At 34.2% G+C, this 17,915-nt stretch overlaps 1 protein-coding gene across 1 annotated transcript; it reads right to left on the bottom strand.

The window, feature by feature from the left end:
• Nucleotides 1–2,323: 2,323 nt before the first annotated feature.
• LOC18021689 (monodehydroascorbate reductase 1, peroxisomal) lies at nucleotides 2,324–5,692 on the bottom strand. The gene is made up of 10 exons (XM_006403696.2): nucleotides 5,542–5,692; nucleotides 4,828–4,899; nucleotides 4,691–4,742; nucleotides 4,514–4,594; nucleotides 4,208–4,326; nucleotides 3,898–4,117; nucleotides 3,693–3,811; nucleotides 3,370–3,495; nucleotides 3,141–3,281; nucleotides 2,324–2,897 (listed from the first exon to the last, which is right to left on the bottom strand). The coding sequence occupies exons 1-10, from the start codon at nucleotides 5,590–5,592 to the stop codon at nucleotides 2,574–2,576; spliced, it is 1,305 nt and encodes a 434-aa protein (XP_006403759.1). The 5' UTR covers nucleotides 5,593–5,692; the 3' UTR covers nucleotides 2,324–2,573.
• Between the last annotated feature and the right edge of the window lie 12,223 nt (nucleotides 5,693–17,915).

Below are 17,915 nucleotides of genomic sequence, written 5' to 3'. Positions count from 1 at the left end.
CTACAGGGTACATTGGGGCTTCGATTGGTGGTTGCTATTGGAGAAAATAGTTTTAATATATCACATCTAAAATTTTCCAATGAAAAAACGACTATGAAATGATGATAGCGAAAGATCTTTCATTCATATGTGAATGTGATAGCAAAAGGATCATTCTTTTCTTTTGGAAAATTTTCTCAAAATTACCAGGGCATCCTTCTAATTAAAATGTTTAGAGTTATTTAGCAAACACTTATTGTTGTCTTGCAGTTGCAGTGGACCTTGCGCAGACTAATGAGTTCCGCATCCAAAATAGTCTCGAGTATATTCATTAGAAAATTAAAATAATTTAAACATCGATCCTATAAACAATCATCTATAATTGATAGATTACCTAAATCCCATCAAATAGATAAATGAGCTTGTAGTACATAACAGAATATGCATCATGCTCGATTTTTTTTTAAATGCACCTACAATCTGTAAAACTTTCAAAAATGCATGTTTTAAATCTTGAATTTCCGATCATTTGAAAATCATTGAAAAAAATTGTTTGGATGAATACAAAAATTTTTTAAACAAATGTGAAAAACGTGACATTTGACAATAAAAACTTACAACTACTCTAAATAGTGGATTAGGTTCTGAGACGTTAAATATTCTTATAGCCATAAATGTCCCACCATATTTGTTGTCTTTTTAGGGGAAAAACGTAGACACGTAAAATCAGTTTATTCGACCACCTCCTCACAAATTTAGTATAGATCGATTTATTACAAAAGAGATATTAAATAAAAATTCTGGTAAACTATTTTTGGTTGTGCTTAACTGTCCTATTTATTTCCATTTACTTTGAATTTAAAGCTAAGACCTAACAATATGACCTCCATACTTAATAGACTTTGCCCCACCAACAAACTTATGAATAGGCATCACATCTCTAATTATGCTAATTAATAACGGTTTGGCTCATCCCATGTGAACCATAGTCATGACAATTCTCATTACTCTAAACACTAACTATGAATTTGATGGTAGCGTTTATAAGTGTCCAATCAGGTTTCGTTCAAACAACTACAAAATTAAAATGTAAAACTAAACAGAAGAATGATAACCAAAACACATTTTGTTATAAAAATGAGATCCCATGAAAATAGAAACCATAACAAAGAAAAAACCCTAAATTTCTGTCCAGTCTTGAATTAGGAAAACTGAGAACAAAGCAAAATGAAAACTGTATTGTATATATCTCACAGCTCCATTCACAAATCAAAAAGTTGTGTTCAAACTCCAACATTAAAAATAAGACGAAACATAAAATAATAGTATGTAACAATTCATTTAGAAATGAAAAATCGATGAGGTTAAACAAATTAGTTTTTTTTGTTTTGTTTTTCATGAACGTCTTGTTGAATAATTTATAGTGATTTTTTGGTCTTATAAATATATGAATGAGGAGGTTAACAACAACAAAATATACGAATGAGAACGAATGTTCGTCCATAAAGACGGCTTAGAGCTTTACTCTTCTTTATTGATCGTTAATTAACATTTTTATGCGGGAATCTTTTAAGACTTTTTTTTTTAAGTTGCTTGTTTTGTTTCACTTAAGTTACAAGAATATTTTCTTGACAGAAACGACAGTGTCAAAATATCTTTTAGGAAAGAAATTTAAGTATATATACTGATAGTCTGATATACACAAAGAAAAAAGTCTGTTATCGATGAAACTATATGTCAAACTAAATGCATAGGATCAAAAACCCTTTAACAAAAAAAAAATGCATAGGATCAGTTTAAGAAAATAATTTCGAGGAACTAGTCGACCAGAGTGCTGGACATAGAACGATGCAAAGGTCCAATGAAAAGACGACTTAAGGGCCGTTCAATATGTAGGCCCATTTGCTTTCTAATTGTGTTTTTAGGGGTGAGTGGGCTGAGGGCATTTGGAAAGATGGATTTAGGTGACTAAAAATAGAAAGATGCTGAACTTAAAACAGAGCTAAAATTCTGCAACCACATTGAACTAATTGAAAATTCGTTTTTGGTTGGCAAAGTTTAAGAAGTTAATTTAACCGGATTAATTTACTCTTTGCATTTAAAAGAGCCTGTAATTTCCACTAAAAATATTCAGCAGCAAGATAGATTTAAAACATTTTCAAATCTACATTACTACATAGAAGTTAGAACATGTAATTCCAAATATTTTTACGTAGGAACATTGTACACCTAAGATGTGTCTTACGAAACTTGAAGATCATCAGAAAATATTAAAATCTCATGTTACTTTAAGATCAGCAAAATGCTGGTATTTATAAAACATCAACAAAATGAGAAAAGACTGTTAAAAATGATTTGAAAACTACACAAATACTGAAATCCAGTCAAACCCCAATACATAAATCTAAAAAATGTGAATGTGGTTCAGATTTCCTCTGTTACAGACTTTTATGGAGTTTAGAGAGGCAAATACAAACACACAACTTATTTCAGGAAACGTAGCTTCAAATGCACTGCTAAACATGTAACCTTATTGTAACATGGAATAGAAAAGGTGAGTGCGTTGGTGTTCTCTATCTCTCACAATCTCTCTCTTAGATCTTAGCAGCGAAGGAAATGCCTTGTTTGGTCAGCTCGTCCAAACTCTCTGCAACAGGTCGAGTTTTGGCGACTTTAGCCAAGGCTTTGTTCTCATCACCACTACCTCCTTCCATGAATGCTCCAACCACTTTACCACCTTGAATCCAGTATGCTCCAAAACATGGTTTTGGGTTTGATGGGTTGCTGTCTCCAAATAAGACAGAGTCTCCTACGTTGTCTCCGTAGAACTGCCACGAGAGGTCAAAGGACCGCGAGTAGAAGAATGGGAGATAGTCGTATTCCTCCACTGATCCGCCTCCCTCAGCCGCTTTTATCGCCTGCCACAATGTATCACATATACAAAGTTTTATAAACAATTCTTTAGAAATAACTCAGTAAGATTCATGCCTAGATTGTTTGAGTTTGCATTTGGTTTTTTTTTTTTGCTCCAAATGAATCGCAAAGTTCTTCTATCTTTTGAAGATTGTGAAATCTTTGATTTCATATGTAATTGCAGATGCAAACGCGGTAATTTGGCAATTTAAAATAAGTATTATCCTTAATTGTATTTCATCATTTACCTTAACAGCTTGCTCTGCGGATTTGCGAGAATGGTCAACATGCTCGACCCTTCTCACGTCTCCGTACATTTTCATGGGGAAAGTGGCAACGTCACCAACAGCGTAAACATCAGGAACACTTGTTTTGAAGAATGCGTCGGTCTGCATGAAAGGGTTAATTGTTTTAAGAGATCCAAATCAGAATGGTACGGGAGAACAAGAAGAGGACGCACACAAAGCAGTTAGATACCTTAATTCCACCTTTGTCTTCTTCAACCTGTCCCTTGAATAAGGATGTCAATGGTTTTGCACCAACACCAACTATCACAATGTCGGCTTCTAATGACCTTCCATCCTTGAGTTGTACTTCCTTCACCTGGAGGAGAAGAACAAGTAAGACATTTGCACCGAGACAATTGGCACATCTAATTACTTCAGGGTGTTCATATAAACCAATAGACGATTGGTTTTACTATTTTAAATCCAAAACATTTATAACAAAAATTGAGTTTAACTTCTGTAAAACAAGAAATAGTCAAAAGTGAAACCTCCGTTTCGCGTTATTTGGTTTACCTCTCCATTGGAATGAGCGGTGAAACCAGATGCCACTGTTCCTTTAATGATCTTCACTCCCTTGTTTGTGTAATAAGTCTCATAGAAAGCAGCAATATCGGCGGTGAAAAGCCTAGGCACTGAGTGAAGGTTGTTTTTTTATTATGAGTAACTAAGTAATAAATAAATTAATAACTGAATTGCGAAAAACTATGAATCAACTTACTGCACCAAGGTTCAGGGAAAACCATAGTGACATCAAAATTGTTGATCCTCAAAGCTGCACTAAGCTCAAGACCAATGTAGCCTCCACCAACGACCACAGCCTTTCCGCCTTTCTTTGCTTTAATTGCTTCAACCAAATTGTCGGCATCATCAATCTCCCTCAGATAGAGGATATTCTTAGAGTCTGCGCCTTTTACACCAAAATCAGTCAATCTGAGAACCTGCAAAGAAATGAAAAGAGTTACTTTCTTCTCATCAGGGAATATAAGAAGCTTGCTGATGCGAGAAATGAAAGGATATTTCGTCTTTACAGTAGAACCAGTTGCGATTATGAGAGTCTGATACTTGAAGACATCCCCGGCTGCACTGACAAGACTCTTGGCAGAAAGATCTGCTTTTACAATTTCTGTGCTAAGTATCAACTCAATTCCTGCAAACACAAAGAATTACAAAAATCAGAGCACGAACTTAGTTCCTATAGCAAAATAATTTAAGCTTGCAGAGGAGCAATGTAGTGCTGGATAATAATACCGTGGGATAATATAAATATTATTGATTAGTGGGACTACGCAGATGAGCAAGGGATTGATCATGGTGGTGTGCAGAGCGTTCATTACCTTTCTGTTTGTACGATTCAGGGAGCAGTTTTTCTCCACCGCTACCAACACAGCAATGGAAACCTGGAAGTCTAGCAGCCCCTGCAGACAGAAAGATGACCGTATTATTTTCTCGAAACGAAAAAGCATAACCCAAAGCCATTGTTGTTTGCTAAGTAAACCAGAAAATTGTCTTACCTTCAGGAAACAAATACCCCTTGCTAAGTGCAGGACGTTCGTATGGAGCCACCTAAGCACAATATTGAGTAAATAAGGATCATAGGTTACAAGACACACTGCATAATAATAGTTTGCCAAATCGAGAGAAGGCTTACCGCCTCTTTGGAGATAACTGCCAATTCACCTGGTTTAACACCTTGACTGGCAAACTCCTTAGCTGCGTATCCCTATACATAAAAATGGTGAAAAGGAGACAAGAAAACTCAAAGTCAGAGTTGAATTTGCTTCTGTACTCAGTTGTTTCTTTGGCAAGTGTAATAGGAACTACCTATAATGACTATGTAAGTATATATGTACTTACGATTGATCTGAGCTAAAACCAAGAAATAACTGTAGAAACTAAAGAGAGGCATGAGGATAGTAAGCTAGCTTTTAATCATTTGTATGTGATTTTGCAGATGCAAACTCATCTCATATAGCAGTGAAAACACGAAACGTTTTACAGGTGAATTCATGCAGCGGAAAGGAACAAAGAGAGGAATCTATTCAGAATAACAACAATTCTCCAGAAGAAAAAAGGCGAAGCTCGAATAAATCCATGTTTTACCTCGGAAATGGATCAATCGACATACGATTGTTCGATTTCAAAATCAAGTCACGATTGTAATATTACCTCAACGATCAAATCAAATCATTCAACGATCGGACGTTTAAACTTGCGAATCAAATCTATACAAAATAAACGAACACCGGACCCAAAAACAGCTACGAGAATTGTGGCTTACACACAATCGAATCAAGCTCTTCCGAAATTGAAAGTAATGGCTGAGAAACGGAAATCCATAGACTTAAGAATGAGAAATACTCACGGCTGAGACGCCGCCGCCGAGGATGATGTACTTGAAGCTCTTCTCCGCCATTTTATCCGATCGTCAGAAGTTGTTATCTTGTCGCTGAAGTTGGTTGTGTGAGAGATTGCTGGTATAGTAAGAAATATCAAAAGGGCTAATCAGGCGAGTCTAATTGGCTACAACTTAACCAAAACTTGGCCGTTGATTGGAAGATGTAGACCAACATCTTACACGTGGCAAGATAATCGCCCTTGAATTATCCAACGCGTCGTGATCCATTCTCTTGGGATTATGGACGGAAAAAAAGGAGTGACTAATTTCTTTAAGTGTTTTTATTTAACCCGAAAAAATAGTTGGTGGAACTTCAAAAGTCACAAATAAGCCACGTCAGTCGTGAGCTTAGTAATTTAGTATGATGATGGGTTTTGAGACTCATTGGGCTGCTTTGTGACTTATTCCGACATTAAGGCCCACAATAACAAATTCAAAATAGTGCAATTTTTATGATAGTCAATTTTGTTTACAAATTTTGGAAGTTCTCGTCATTTTTGCAAAAGTTCTAGCCTTTTAAAGTTTTATGTAGTAAAAAGACATATACTTTTTCCCTAGTATGATTTAGGCCAGGAATTTTTCTCTGCAATTTCTATTTAAAATATACAAATGATGAATGGTATGTATTTTGACCCAAAAAGAAAAAAAGATGAATGATATGTATATAACATGTAAACTCAAACACAACGCTCATTTTTACGTATTTTGGAAAGTATTTAAAATGATCGTCTTCAGGCAAAACAAAAGTGCATTCTTTTAAAAATATTTTGACAAGTTTATAAAATGAAATGTTTTTTTTTTTCTATCTTAGGATTACCATTTTATTTCGAAATTACTCTTATTAGTATTACATTCAATCACCTTCAGGTAATTGAATTTTTTTCATAACTAAAATAACCCTTTAACTATAAATAAATAATAGTACTTCGGAATCGAAACTATTGCAACTACTAGAAGTCTAGAACAAAAATAAAGACTTAAATCATTGTTTATAATCAACTTTTAAAAACATTTTTGGAAGTATATTGTTGTGTTCAGGCTGAACTCTTTTTCACTTTTAGGCTAATTTTTGTTTCCCTAAACATAAACTTGTTTTCTAGAAAGAAAAGTTTGGTAGATTCATAAAACTTTAATACATTAACAATCGTAGCCTTCCTTTTTTTTTTGTAAGTTTCAATCTATCTTAATTTTTTTTATATATATATTTTGATTTTACGTCAAAACACATATATCACGGAAAAAAAATCAAAGCAACTATATATAAAGCTGCGCATAAAAATATTATTAATTGTTAATAAATTTATAACCCTTTGTTAGCAATCTATTACTAATTTATTAACAAGTCAACCATAGCACTACATGTAAATTTAACAAAACCTTAAACGACAAGTTAAAGAAAAAAATATATATCTATTTCAAAAAAAAAAACAAGTTAAAGAAAAAAAACAAGTATTCTAGGAAGAAAATTACATACAAATACTTACATGTGCTCGAGGACCCAAAACAACACTTGTTCTCTTTGTTTTGAAGCTGAACAAAATATATACCTTTGTGGAATCCTTCAAAAAAATCAAGAAATCGTAGTGACACTAGTCGGAGTCCCTAGCGGCGTAAGTCATGCATGTGCAACAGAAATTTGGATTAATTAAATACAATTTATTGTAAGCAAACATTTTTGTAAATCGCTTTATTACTATTCACGCTTGGAAATAATACAAATTTTTTGAAGGCACTAATTTTAATTTCTATCACATCCCCCATCCAAAAACAGTAGGCACAATAACCCATACTCGGTTCGTTGTAGCTGTTATCTCATTCATTTTTCGAATTCAAAAGAGGTATAACTGCAAGTTATAATTTCGCAGCAAGTTGTGGGTCCACAGTAATTTTTCTGTGCGAAACAGCGAGGAATCAAGTTGTGGTTTCACAGTAAATTTTCGGAACCAACGATTAACTGGGCTGATCCTAATACAGTTGCGAGAATGAACTCTTCAATAGCTCTGAGTTTCTCTACTGTCCTAAACAACACAATTTCAGTCATTGTTGTTTAGGATAACGATAATGTTTGGATAGATAAAGAGAAAATCTTACGAACGTACGAGTCCTCATCCAAGCTTTTCTAACGGGTAAAATTTCCAAGTATCGCATTGTTGAGTTTCTGACCTTTTGGACCATAACATAGGCCCAAAACTAGTGTGGTTAGAAGGGCTGCAGGTGATATCACACTTCAAAGCTTTCAACAAAATAATATGAAGTGCGATATTATAGCAGAATTAGATTGTCTAGTCAGTGTTACCTCTAATTCTAACATCTCTGAAGAAAAAGCTATGAGAAAGACAAATAAAACCGACATGTATGCAGTAAAAAAAATCTATATGAGAGCTCTTGAGGACAAAAGAAACACCATCCTAACCATCACTAAAGATAGTGATTTTGCACATATAATTCAGACTTTGGGTGAACATGTTATAAATGTTATTGAAAAGAAGTCCCTTCTAAACTAGACAAGGGTGACTCTGAAGATCCAAGAATGTGTGATTTTGAAGGCTGACTCAGTTGATCTAAGATAATGTTGGATAAGCTTGAAGTTAATTTAGAGATAAAGTTAGACTTAGAATATTTCCTAGAGTAATTAGGAAATACTTAATGGTTTTAAGGAAGTTTTCCATTTGTCTTTAGGAGTTATCTAAATATCAAGTTCTAGAAGAATTAGGAGTTTTCTTCTAAACTATTATATAAGGAGTTGCAGGGATTGTTGCAACACTTATGAGTTTTGTGAGAAGCTTAAGTTTTGAGTGATTTTCTTAAGCAAGAAAGAAGAGTTATTTCTTTAAGGATTGTGTGTTAATATCTTTGAATTCTAGAATTGGTATCAGAGCAATACCTAGAGTTCATAGACGAGAATCATAAAACCAGACATCATGGGTGATTTGGTACCAGCGACTACAAACTTAAAAGAAGGAGGAGGATCTTCTTCTATCCAGTGTCCGATGCTCACTGCAACAAATTATACTGTTTGGGCAATGAGAATGAGAGTATGTCTCAGAGTTCACAAAGTTTGGGAAGCCATAGAAACCGAAACCACATATGAAGGAAAGAATGACATGGCAATGGCTTTGTTGTTTCAATCCATACCGGAGGCTCTTACCCTGCAAATCGGAAGCTTAGAGACTGCAAGGAAGGTATGGGAGGCCATAAAATCGAAATATATGGGAGCAGATAGGGTTAAAGAAGCAAGATTGCAGACTCTCATGGCTGATTTTGAACGCCTCAAGATGAAAGACACAGAAAACGTTGACGAATTCTCGGGTAAATTATCTGAGGTTTCGTCAAAATCTGCTGCTCTGGGAGTAACCATCGAGGAATCAAAATTAGTCAAAAATTTCTTACAAGTCTTCCAAGAAAGAAATACATACATATCGTTGCATCTCTCGAGCAAGTATTAGATCTTAATACCACAACTTTTGAGGATATCGTTGGGAGAATGAAAGCATATGAAGAACGAATCTCTGAAACAGAGGAAGAAACTACTCAAGATGATCAGACAAAGCTAATGTGGACAAACACATAGTCTCAAAATCGAAGTACGGAGTCTCAAAATCGAGGTTTTAATGGTGAAAACAGAGGCAGAGGACGTGGTGGCCGTTTACTCTAGAGGAAGAGGACGAGGACGTTTCAATGGAGACAAAGGAGATTCAACAAGGAATGTTGATCTGTCGAAGATTACCTGTTATCGCTGTGATAAACAGGGCCACTACGCATCTAGCTGTTCTGATCGGTTGCTAAAACTGCAAGAAGCACAAGAAACAACAAAAGAAGACACCGAAGGTGCAGATGAGCTATTGATGCAAGAAGTAGTATATTTGAATGAGAGAATTGTACTCCAGCGATTATGAGACTAACACAAAAAACGAATATACATGGTATCTCGATAATGGTGCAAGCAATCATATGACCGGAGACAGGAGGTACTTTACAAATATCGACAACTCGGTTACTGGAAAAGTTCGTTTTGGAGACGATTCACGGATTGATATCAAAGGGAAAGGATCGATATCATTCTTAGACAGAAACGGCAATGCAAGAGTAATAAAGAATGTCTACTTCATTCCAGATCTAAAGTCAAATATAATCAGCCTTGGTCAAGCAACTGAATCAGGGTGCGATATAAGAATGAAGGGAGACTACTTGACAATGCACGAAAACGATGGCAAACTACTTGTAAAAGCGATCAGATCTCAAAATCGGCTCTACAAAGTTCAAATGGAAATAGCAGATGATGTGTGTCTACAGCTAACTGCAATGAGTGAATCAAATAAATGGCATGCCAGGTTAGGACATGTAAACATGGCTAGTATCAAAAACATGATACAAAGAGAACTTGTAGAGGGAATTCCACAAGTAGACATCGAAAAAGGAGTTTGTAACTCGTGTTTGCTTGGGAAACAAACAAGGAAGGTTTTTCCCCAAGCTACTGCATTCCGAGCAAGCAAGAAACTGGAGCTTGTGCATAGTGACCTATGTGGACCTATAACGCTGAATACAGCAGCAGAGAACAGGTACATCTTTGTACTCATTGACGACCATTCACGATACATGTGGACCATCTTGCTTAAGGAGAAGGGAGATGCTTTCGAAAAGTTTAAAAGGTTCAAGAGTCTAGCAGAACAAGAAACCGGAACAAAACTGCAGACTTTCAGAACAGATAGAGGAGGAGAATTTGTTTCACAAGAATTCAATGACTTCTGCCAATTACATGGAGTAAAACGACATCTTACAGCTCCTTACACCCCACAGCAGAACGGTGTGGTGGAGAGACGTAATAGAACGATGATGGGTATGGCAAGAATAATCTTGAAGCATATGAAAATGCCAAATTACTTATGGGGGGAGGCGATAAGACATACCACCTATCTCTTGAATCGAGTAGCTACGAGATCGGTAAAAGACAAGACTCCGTATGAAAGCTATCGAAACAAAAAGCCAAACATCAATCATCTCAGGATATTCGGATGTATTGCTTACGCAAAGATAGAAAGCCCACATTTAAAAAAGCTGGAAGATCGATCAAGAAAGCTTGTTTATCTTGGGACAAAACCTGGTTCAAAAGCATATAGGTTGATGGATCCTCAAACACGGAAGATAGTGGTTAGTCGAGATGTTATTTTTGACGAAGGGAAAAGCTGGAACTGGAACTCTGGCAAGATTCGTCAACAACAAGATGAAAGTTTTCAAATAAAACTTGGAGAATTTGAGAATCATGGCATCGAAACAGAGCATCTTGAAACAGAGCAGGAACATGGAACAGAGGATTTCGAAGGGGATACAGAAATCGATAATGGTGATATCGAAGCTTCTCATGAAAACGAAGATGGTGGTACCGATTCACCATCAGCTCACCATCTTTCACCGGTTCTAAGAAGGTCACAAAGGGAAACCACTAAACCCAAATATTTAGAGGATTTCGTCTGTTTTGCAGAAGAAGAGGGTGAAAGGTTACTTTTGTGTCTCAACGATGAACCAAGAAACTTCATAGAGGCAAGTGAATCGAAAGAATGGACGATGGCTTGTGAAGACGAAATCAGTTCAATTAAGAAAAATCAGACTTGGAGTCTTGTAGATCTACCACCGGGAGCAAAAGCGATTGGTCTGAAGTGGGTATTCAAACTCAAACGAAACTCCGATGGAACCATCAACAAACACAAAGCTCGTCTCGTTGCAAAAGGGTACGTACAGCGATATGGGGTTGACTTTGAGGAGGTTTTTGCTCCAGTAGCTCGACTTGAGACAGTGAGACTTCTTATCAGTCTAGCGGCTTCTAGAGAATGGGAGATACACCATCTCGACGTTAAAACAGCGTTCCTACATGGAGAGTTAAAGGAAACTGTTTTCGTATCACAGCCAGAAAGGGTTTGAAATTAAGGGAAGCGAAGGAAAAGTGTACAAACTTCATAAAGCCTTGTACGGCTTAAAACAAGCACCAAGGGCATGGAACAACAAACTGAACCAGATACTTGTTCAACTACAGTTCGAAAAGTGTTCAAAGGAGCCATCGGTCTATCGAAAAAGAGTAGGAGAACATCTTCTCCTAATAGCAGTTTACGTGGATGATCTCTTTGTAACAGGAACTACAAGGAGCATCATTAACGAATTTAAAGAGAGAATGGCATCAAAATTCGACATGAGTGATCTTGGTCCATTAACATACTATTTGGGAATTGAAGTACATCAGTACAAGGGAGGAATAACATTGAATCAAAAACGTTATGCCCTTAAAATCTTGGGAGTCTGGAATGGAAAGTTGTAACTCAACTCATACACCAATGGAGAATGGGTTACAACTATCTAAATCTATCGAAGAAAAGGAGATTGATGCCACAAAATACAGGAAAAACGTTGGATGTCTTCGCTATCTGATACACACTAGACCGGATCTATCCTTTGCAGTTGGAGTTCTAAGTCGTTATATGCAGGATCCGCGAGAGTCTCATGGAGCTGCGATGAAACACTGTCTAAGGTACTTACGAGGAACTGCTGAACTCGGTCTAGAATTTAGATGCTCAAGGTCAGACGTACCAAAACTGGTTGGCTACAGCGACAGCTCACACAATGTTGATCCAGACGATGGCAGAAGCACAGCTGGTCATATATTCTACTTTGGAGAAAGTCCGATTAGCTGGTGTTCACAGAAACAAGAAATAGTTGCTTTATCATCTTGTGAAGCTGAATTTATGGCAGGAACTGAAGCAGCGAGACAGGCAATATGGTTGCAGGATCTACTTAGTGAAGTCACCTGTTCGCCGATTGGAAAGTCGTCATTAAGATCGATAATCAATCTGCAATTGCACTAACTAAAAATCTTGTTTTCCATGGAAGAAGCAAACACATTCACAGAAGGTTTCATTTCATAAGGGAGTGTGTTGAGAATGGACAAGTTGAGGTTGAACATGTTCCCAGCAATGAACAAAGAGCTGACATTTTAACCAAAGCTTTAGGAAGAATCAAGTTTAAAGAAATGAGGGATCTCATTGGAATGCAAGTCTTGAAGAAAGATTACTTCAAGCTTAAAGGGGAGATTGTTGGATAAGCTTGAAGTTAATTTAGAGATAAAGTTAGACTTAGAATATTTCCTAGAGTAATTAGGAAATACTTAATGGTTTTAAGGAAGTTTTCCATTTGTCTTTAGGAGTTATCTAAAGATCAAGTTCTAGAAGAATTAGGAGTTTTCTTCTAAACTATTATATAAGGAGTTGCAGGGATTGTTGCAACACTTATGAGTTTTGTGAGAAGCTTAAGTTTTGAGTGATTTTCTTAAGCAAGAAAGAAGAGTTATTTCTTTAAGGATTGTGTGTTAATATCTTTGAATTCTAGAGATAATATGTTTTCAAGTCTTTTATTTGAGTTTCTCTCGAAATTTTTATATTTTCTATTTTTATGTGTTGTGTTGTACTCTAAAGACCTAAGAATGTGTGGCTCATGGTAAATGCTCAGCCTTGCCATATCCACGCTCGTGGCAAAGACGTGAAGGGTGACTCAGTTTATCTAAAATAATATATTTTCAAGCGTTTTATATGCGTTTTTCTATAAACTTACTTTTTTATGTGTTATGTTGTGCTTTGTTTTTCATCATCAAGATAATCTTTTGAATATGCTCCAGTTTTGCTTATTCTGGCTATAAAAAAAAGACGTATAACTGAAAATCAAATTAATCACTATACGGTCGACACAACCTTTTTCTATCAAATAATACATTTTTTAAAGGAACTAATTCTAGCACATTCCTTTCCGAATACTATAGGTACAATAACCCATATTCGATCTCTTTAACTTTTTTTTGAATTTTATTATAAATTTTCGGATTCAAAACACGTATAACTGAAAAACAAAAAAGTCAATTAGCTGAATAAACCAAATGAAAATGGAATTTAGCAGAATAACCAAGGGTCCACCTAAAACAAAATATATTGTGCACATGATTAGCAGTAAAGACAATGTTGCCCCTTTGATATTTTCCCTCAACTTGCAAAAAAGCGTCTGACATCTTTCACTGTGTACTTATATGGTGGCTATGAGAATTTATAGAGTAAGAAATTACAGCCACACAAATTTTTTCCCCTTAACGTACTATATACATTATAATAACAAGTTACATATTTTGTTATAGATTAACAGTTATTATATCATATATAAACATATAAATTTAGAAATAACATTATGTTTTACATGATAAATATAATGTTAGATTGATAACAATAATGAGTTATGTAGATGATTAAAGATATTATTGATATACTCAACACATTACATATAAATTAACGTCTAACATTACAATTTACTAGGTAAAAAATATGTTAGATTGATAACAATAATGAATTATATAGATGATTAAAGATGTTATTGATATACTTAGGTACGTTACATATAAATTAACGTCTAATCTTATAATTAACTAGGTAAAAATATGATAGATTGATAACAATAATGAATTATCTATATTGTTACAGGTGTTATTTTGGTAATTAGTGCGCTACAAATACATATAACAATCTATATGTATTGTTAGCAGTCTAACAATAGAATTATAAGAGTAATTCAGATAGATACACACTAATATATATGTTACCATCAATCTAATAGGATCATTGTTTGTTCTAGCAATTGAATACGAAGTTGTTTTTACTTACAAAGAAATCAAATCAATGTTAGTTTTTTATTGAAAGTTCAGATCAGAGGTGAAATTTTATCCAGCTTTGATCATATCAATTTAACTTTAGATCTGACTTTCCAATAATCAGATATTGTGATGGTGATTTCATATTGTTAGAAATATTTTTTTGAGCATACAATCTTGAAGATGAATGTAAAAAAAATATAAGAGAAACTAAATAGAGAGATGAACGATGGAGAAGATGAAAGTGAAAAAATTTACATAAGAGGCATAAGAATATACAAACGAAGGAAAGAGAAAGAAGAAAGATAAAGGAGAAAGAAAAAGAGATATTATAGACATGAAATGAGAAGTGTAAGGGTGTATTGGTATTAAAAAAAATTGAACAGTTACTCAAATAGTGTATGGTTATTTTTGCAAATACGAGTTTAAAGTTGGTCATTTGTTATAATTATTCAAAATAAAAAACAAAATAATAAATGGAAGGAAAAAAATCTAGTGGAGTGGATTAGATGCATGCAAAGACAAAAAACGCCAAGCAAGCCGTTTACGGGGTGTGGCCTTGTCGACACAAACATGTGAAACCAATACTGGTTGCCTTATTCTCTAGCTTGTTCCCTTTTTTATTTTAATTTTATTTTACCAAAACTAATTTGATTTCCCCTCTATTATTTTACATGTAATCATCTTCCTCGGATTCTCATTTCTCAGATCTTATAGCTCCCATTAAGATTGTTTTATTTAATAGTTATCCAAAATATAAACATAACTCGAATCATTTGTCCTTTTGCACCGTTGTGTCTGGTTCGCCGTCCACGCAATAATTAATAACATCCATACGTAACTTACACTATTTTTATCTAATAATTGTGACCTCAAACTATAAGTCCAGACTGATCTTGGTAGCATGTAATTAACATAGTCCATTTAAATGTCTACAATAACTAACTATCATTGAAATAGCTAGCAGGGGAAGGATTAGTATCATATATATTCCCTAATCACATAATGGAATCATTAAACCATTTAGCTACCATGTGAAACAAGAAAAAACATAACGATTAGAACAAGCGAAGTCGAATAATACTTTGAATGGTGACTCAGAATGATTCTATATACTAACAAACTAAACTGATTTGTTTAGACATTTATAATGATCGAAACTGTTTTCCTTTTCCAATTGTTTGGATAGAAAAATTCCGAAGAGTGCTTTAAAATGGTAAAATCGTTGTTTACTAACATTATATATTATTTATAAGTCTAGTTGCCTTTTGTACGATTCTTGTCTCGCTCGTAAACCTGATATCCCTTACAACATGCACAAGTAAGAATGGAGTTTAAGCCACCTTGACAGAAATAAGGTGAGAAAATTAATTTAGTAGTCAATTTGGATTTTATACTATTGTCTGAAATATAGATGATTTAGACCATGTCTATATGACTATATCAGATATATGCTCATGAATCAAATATACATGATCTAAAAACCTATACTTTCTTTGTTAATTAAACATAACTAAAAGAAAGCAAAACCTATACTTTCTTTGTTAGTTAAACATAACTAAAAGAAAGCAAAACAAAAATATTCAACGAGACTTACGATTTTGGAATATGAGATGGAATTTGGGCATGATTATTGAGTTTATGAACTTATGGTTTATTTCCTTGGTAAATCACTTAGAACATGTTTAAAGATCCTAATAAACTTCTAGTGTATCTAGACGTCGTTAGCAAGATTTGAACTCGAGTTCCACTATTCCTACGACTTTTTTTTGTCATCTTCCGACGACTTAACATGATTGAGTTTAGCTTCAAAATCTTTAACTCACCTCCATTTATAGATTAACTAGTTTATGATCCAGTTACTTATAATTCTAGTGTTAGATAAAACTTTCATATTCGATCGATCCCATAACATCAGGGTGGGCAGTGGCGGAGCCACATTGTTGAAGAAGGGGGCGTATGACTCCAATGATTTTTAAAAATTAGTGTAATTTATTAGAGTTTAATGTGAAAATTTTCTGGCTCCGCTCTCAGGGTGGGTGCCGTTCACTATGCAGTTTGCGTTTTGTATCCCTATATTATAAAAATTAGGACAACAGATATTGAAAAATACAAAATCTAGTTCCGTTACATCAATCGCTGTTATTGAAAAGATGCAAACTTCAAAAATTCATTTAAAATAAGCAGGACCATTATATATTTCTACATGCGCGTGCATAGTATATTGTTTTGATGTGATGGTTCGATTAATTAGTTAAGTAGGAAATCAGAAGCGGGTGTAGTACACACTTGATGATCTAATTTCATGTTAGCTAATGTTTAAATATGATTAACGGAGATTAAAAAGCAAGTGGGAAGAGATTAAAGGCGCAGAAAGAAGAATCCTAGGCTCGAGGGATCTCGAAAGGCCTATGAAGTCTATTATTTCCTTACTCCACGTTCCAACTATGATTTAGGCTTTTTGCCAGATTCAAAAATACAGTGTTATATTCACCTCGATCATAGTACATTATCAACTTCTGTCTTAGAATTTTAATACAATACTTCCTAAAACGAAACAATTAATCAAAAGACTTAACTTCATTTTTGGCAAGAAAATGGTGTTAGCGTTTTAATGACTCAACGCAACACATCGAAACTTACTTCGATGATATGATCCATTTAGAGAAAAAAGTTTAAGGGAGACTGAAATATATGGAGTCTATTTTTTCTTTTTCTTAAACTTACACGGTGAACTAGATTTTTTAAGAAAACATTTAGTCATTTTCTCTAAATTAATTTGTATAATTTGAATCTTAATATTTAAAAACTTTTTGACCAATATTTTTTTTAGTAATTTCTGTAAATTATTAATCTTCTGGATACCCGTTATAGACTTATAGTTTATTTGATTTTCCTTATGCAGTTTTTTGGCTTGGAACCCTTAATTTTATTCTTGTCGACTAATGGAAGCCATAATGTTTTTTCTTTCAGATTTTTAAATAAGATTTGATAATTGATATATAGTTAATGATTTACGGGAAATCTAATTTCTTGTAAATTGCAATCGCATAGTATATCGCACCGAAGAAAAGGATCCATTAGCATGTGTATGTAAAGCTTTACTAAGAAGATCCGAAGTAATAAACTATGACCCATTGACTTTACCATTCTACACAGTCAACGGCACCTAAAAATATGTATATGATTATGATGTTAATTTATTACCACTTTACCTTCTTAAGACATATGCATCATTTGTAGTATTTACGTAAGTATGTCAGCAGACGCATGCTGTATAGGAATTATGTACATAACTTGAAATCGGAATTAAACAAAGATAAAATATAAATTAATAGAAGGTGCTTTAATCCCCAAAAAATGATACTAGGTTTAAAGATGATAGAAATCAAACCATAAATTGAAATAAAAACATACTACAAACTAAAAAGAATAATTTAATTCCTAAGTAAGTACCCATCGAAAATTACCAATCTGGTATATAGATAAACTTGCCACTTTATTCATCATCAACGATTTCGATTGAACATGTAGTCATATTCTACTTTTTTTTTTTCTTATCTGAGAGTCATTCTATATTTTTTTTTCTCACATTAGACTGTTTTTTTTGTTGTAATTTGTTCATATCTATTGATAATCATTAGTGTTTCCCTAGTTAGTAACATGCGTA

Source organism: Eutrema salsugineum, unplaced genomic scaffold, assembly GCF_000478725.1.
Source record: "Eutrema salsugineum unplaced genomic scaffold, Eutsalg1_0 scaffold_16, whole genome shotgun sequence".
Taxonomy (NCBI): Eukaryota; Viridiplantae; Streptophyta; class Magnoliopsida; order Brassicales; family Brassicaceae; genus Eutrema; species Eutrema salsugineum.
Note: the sequence above shows the minus strand (reverse complement) of the source record. Positions and strands in the feature narration are given on the sequence as shown.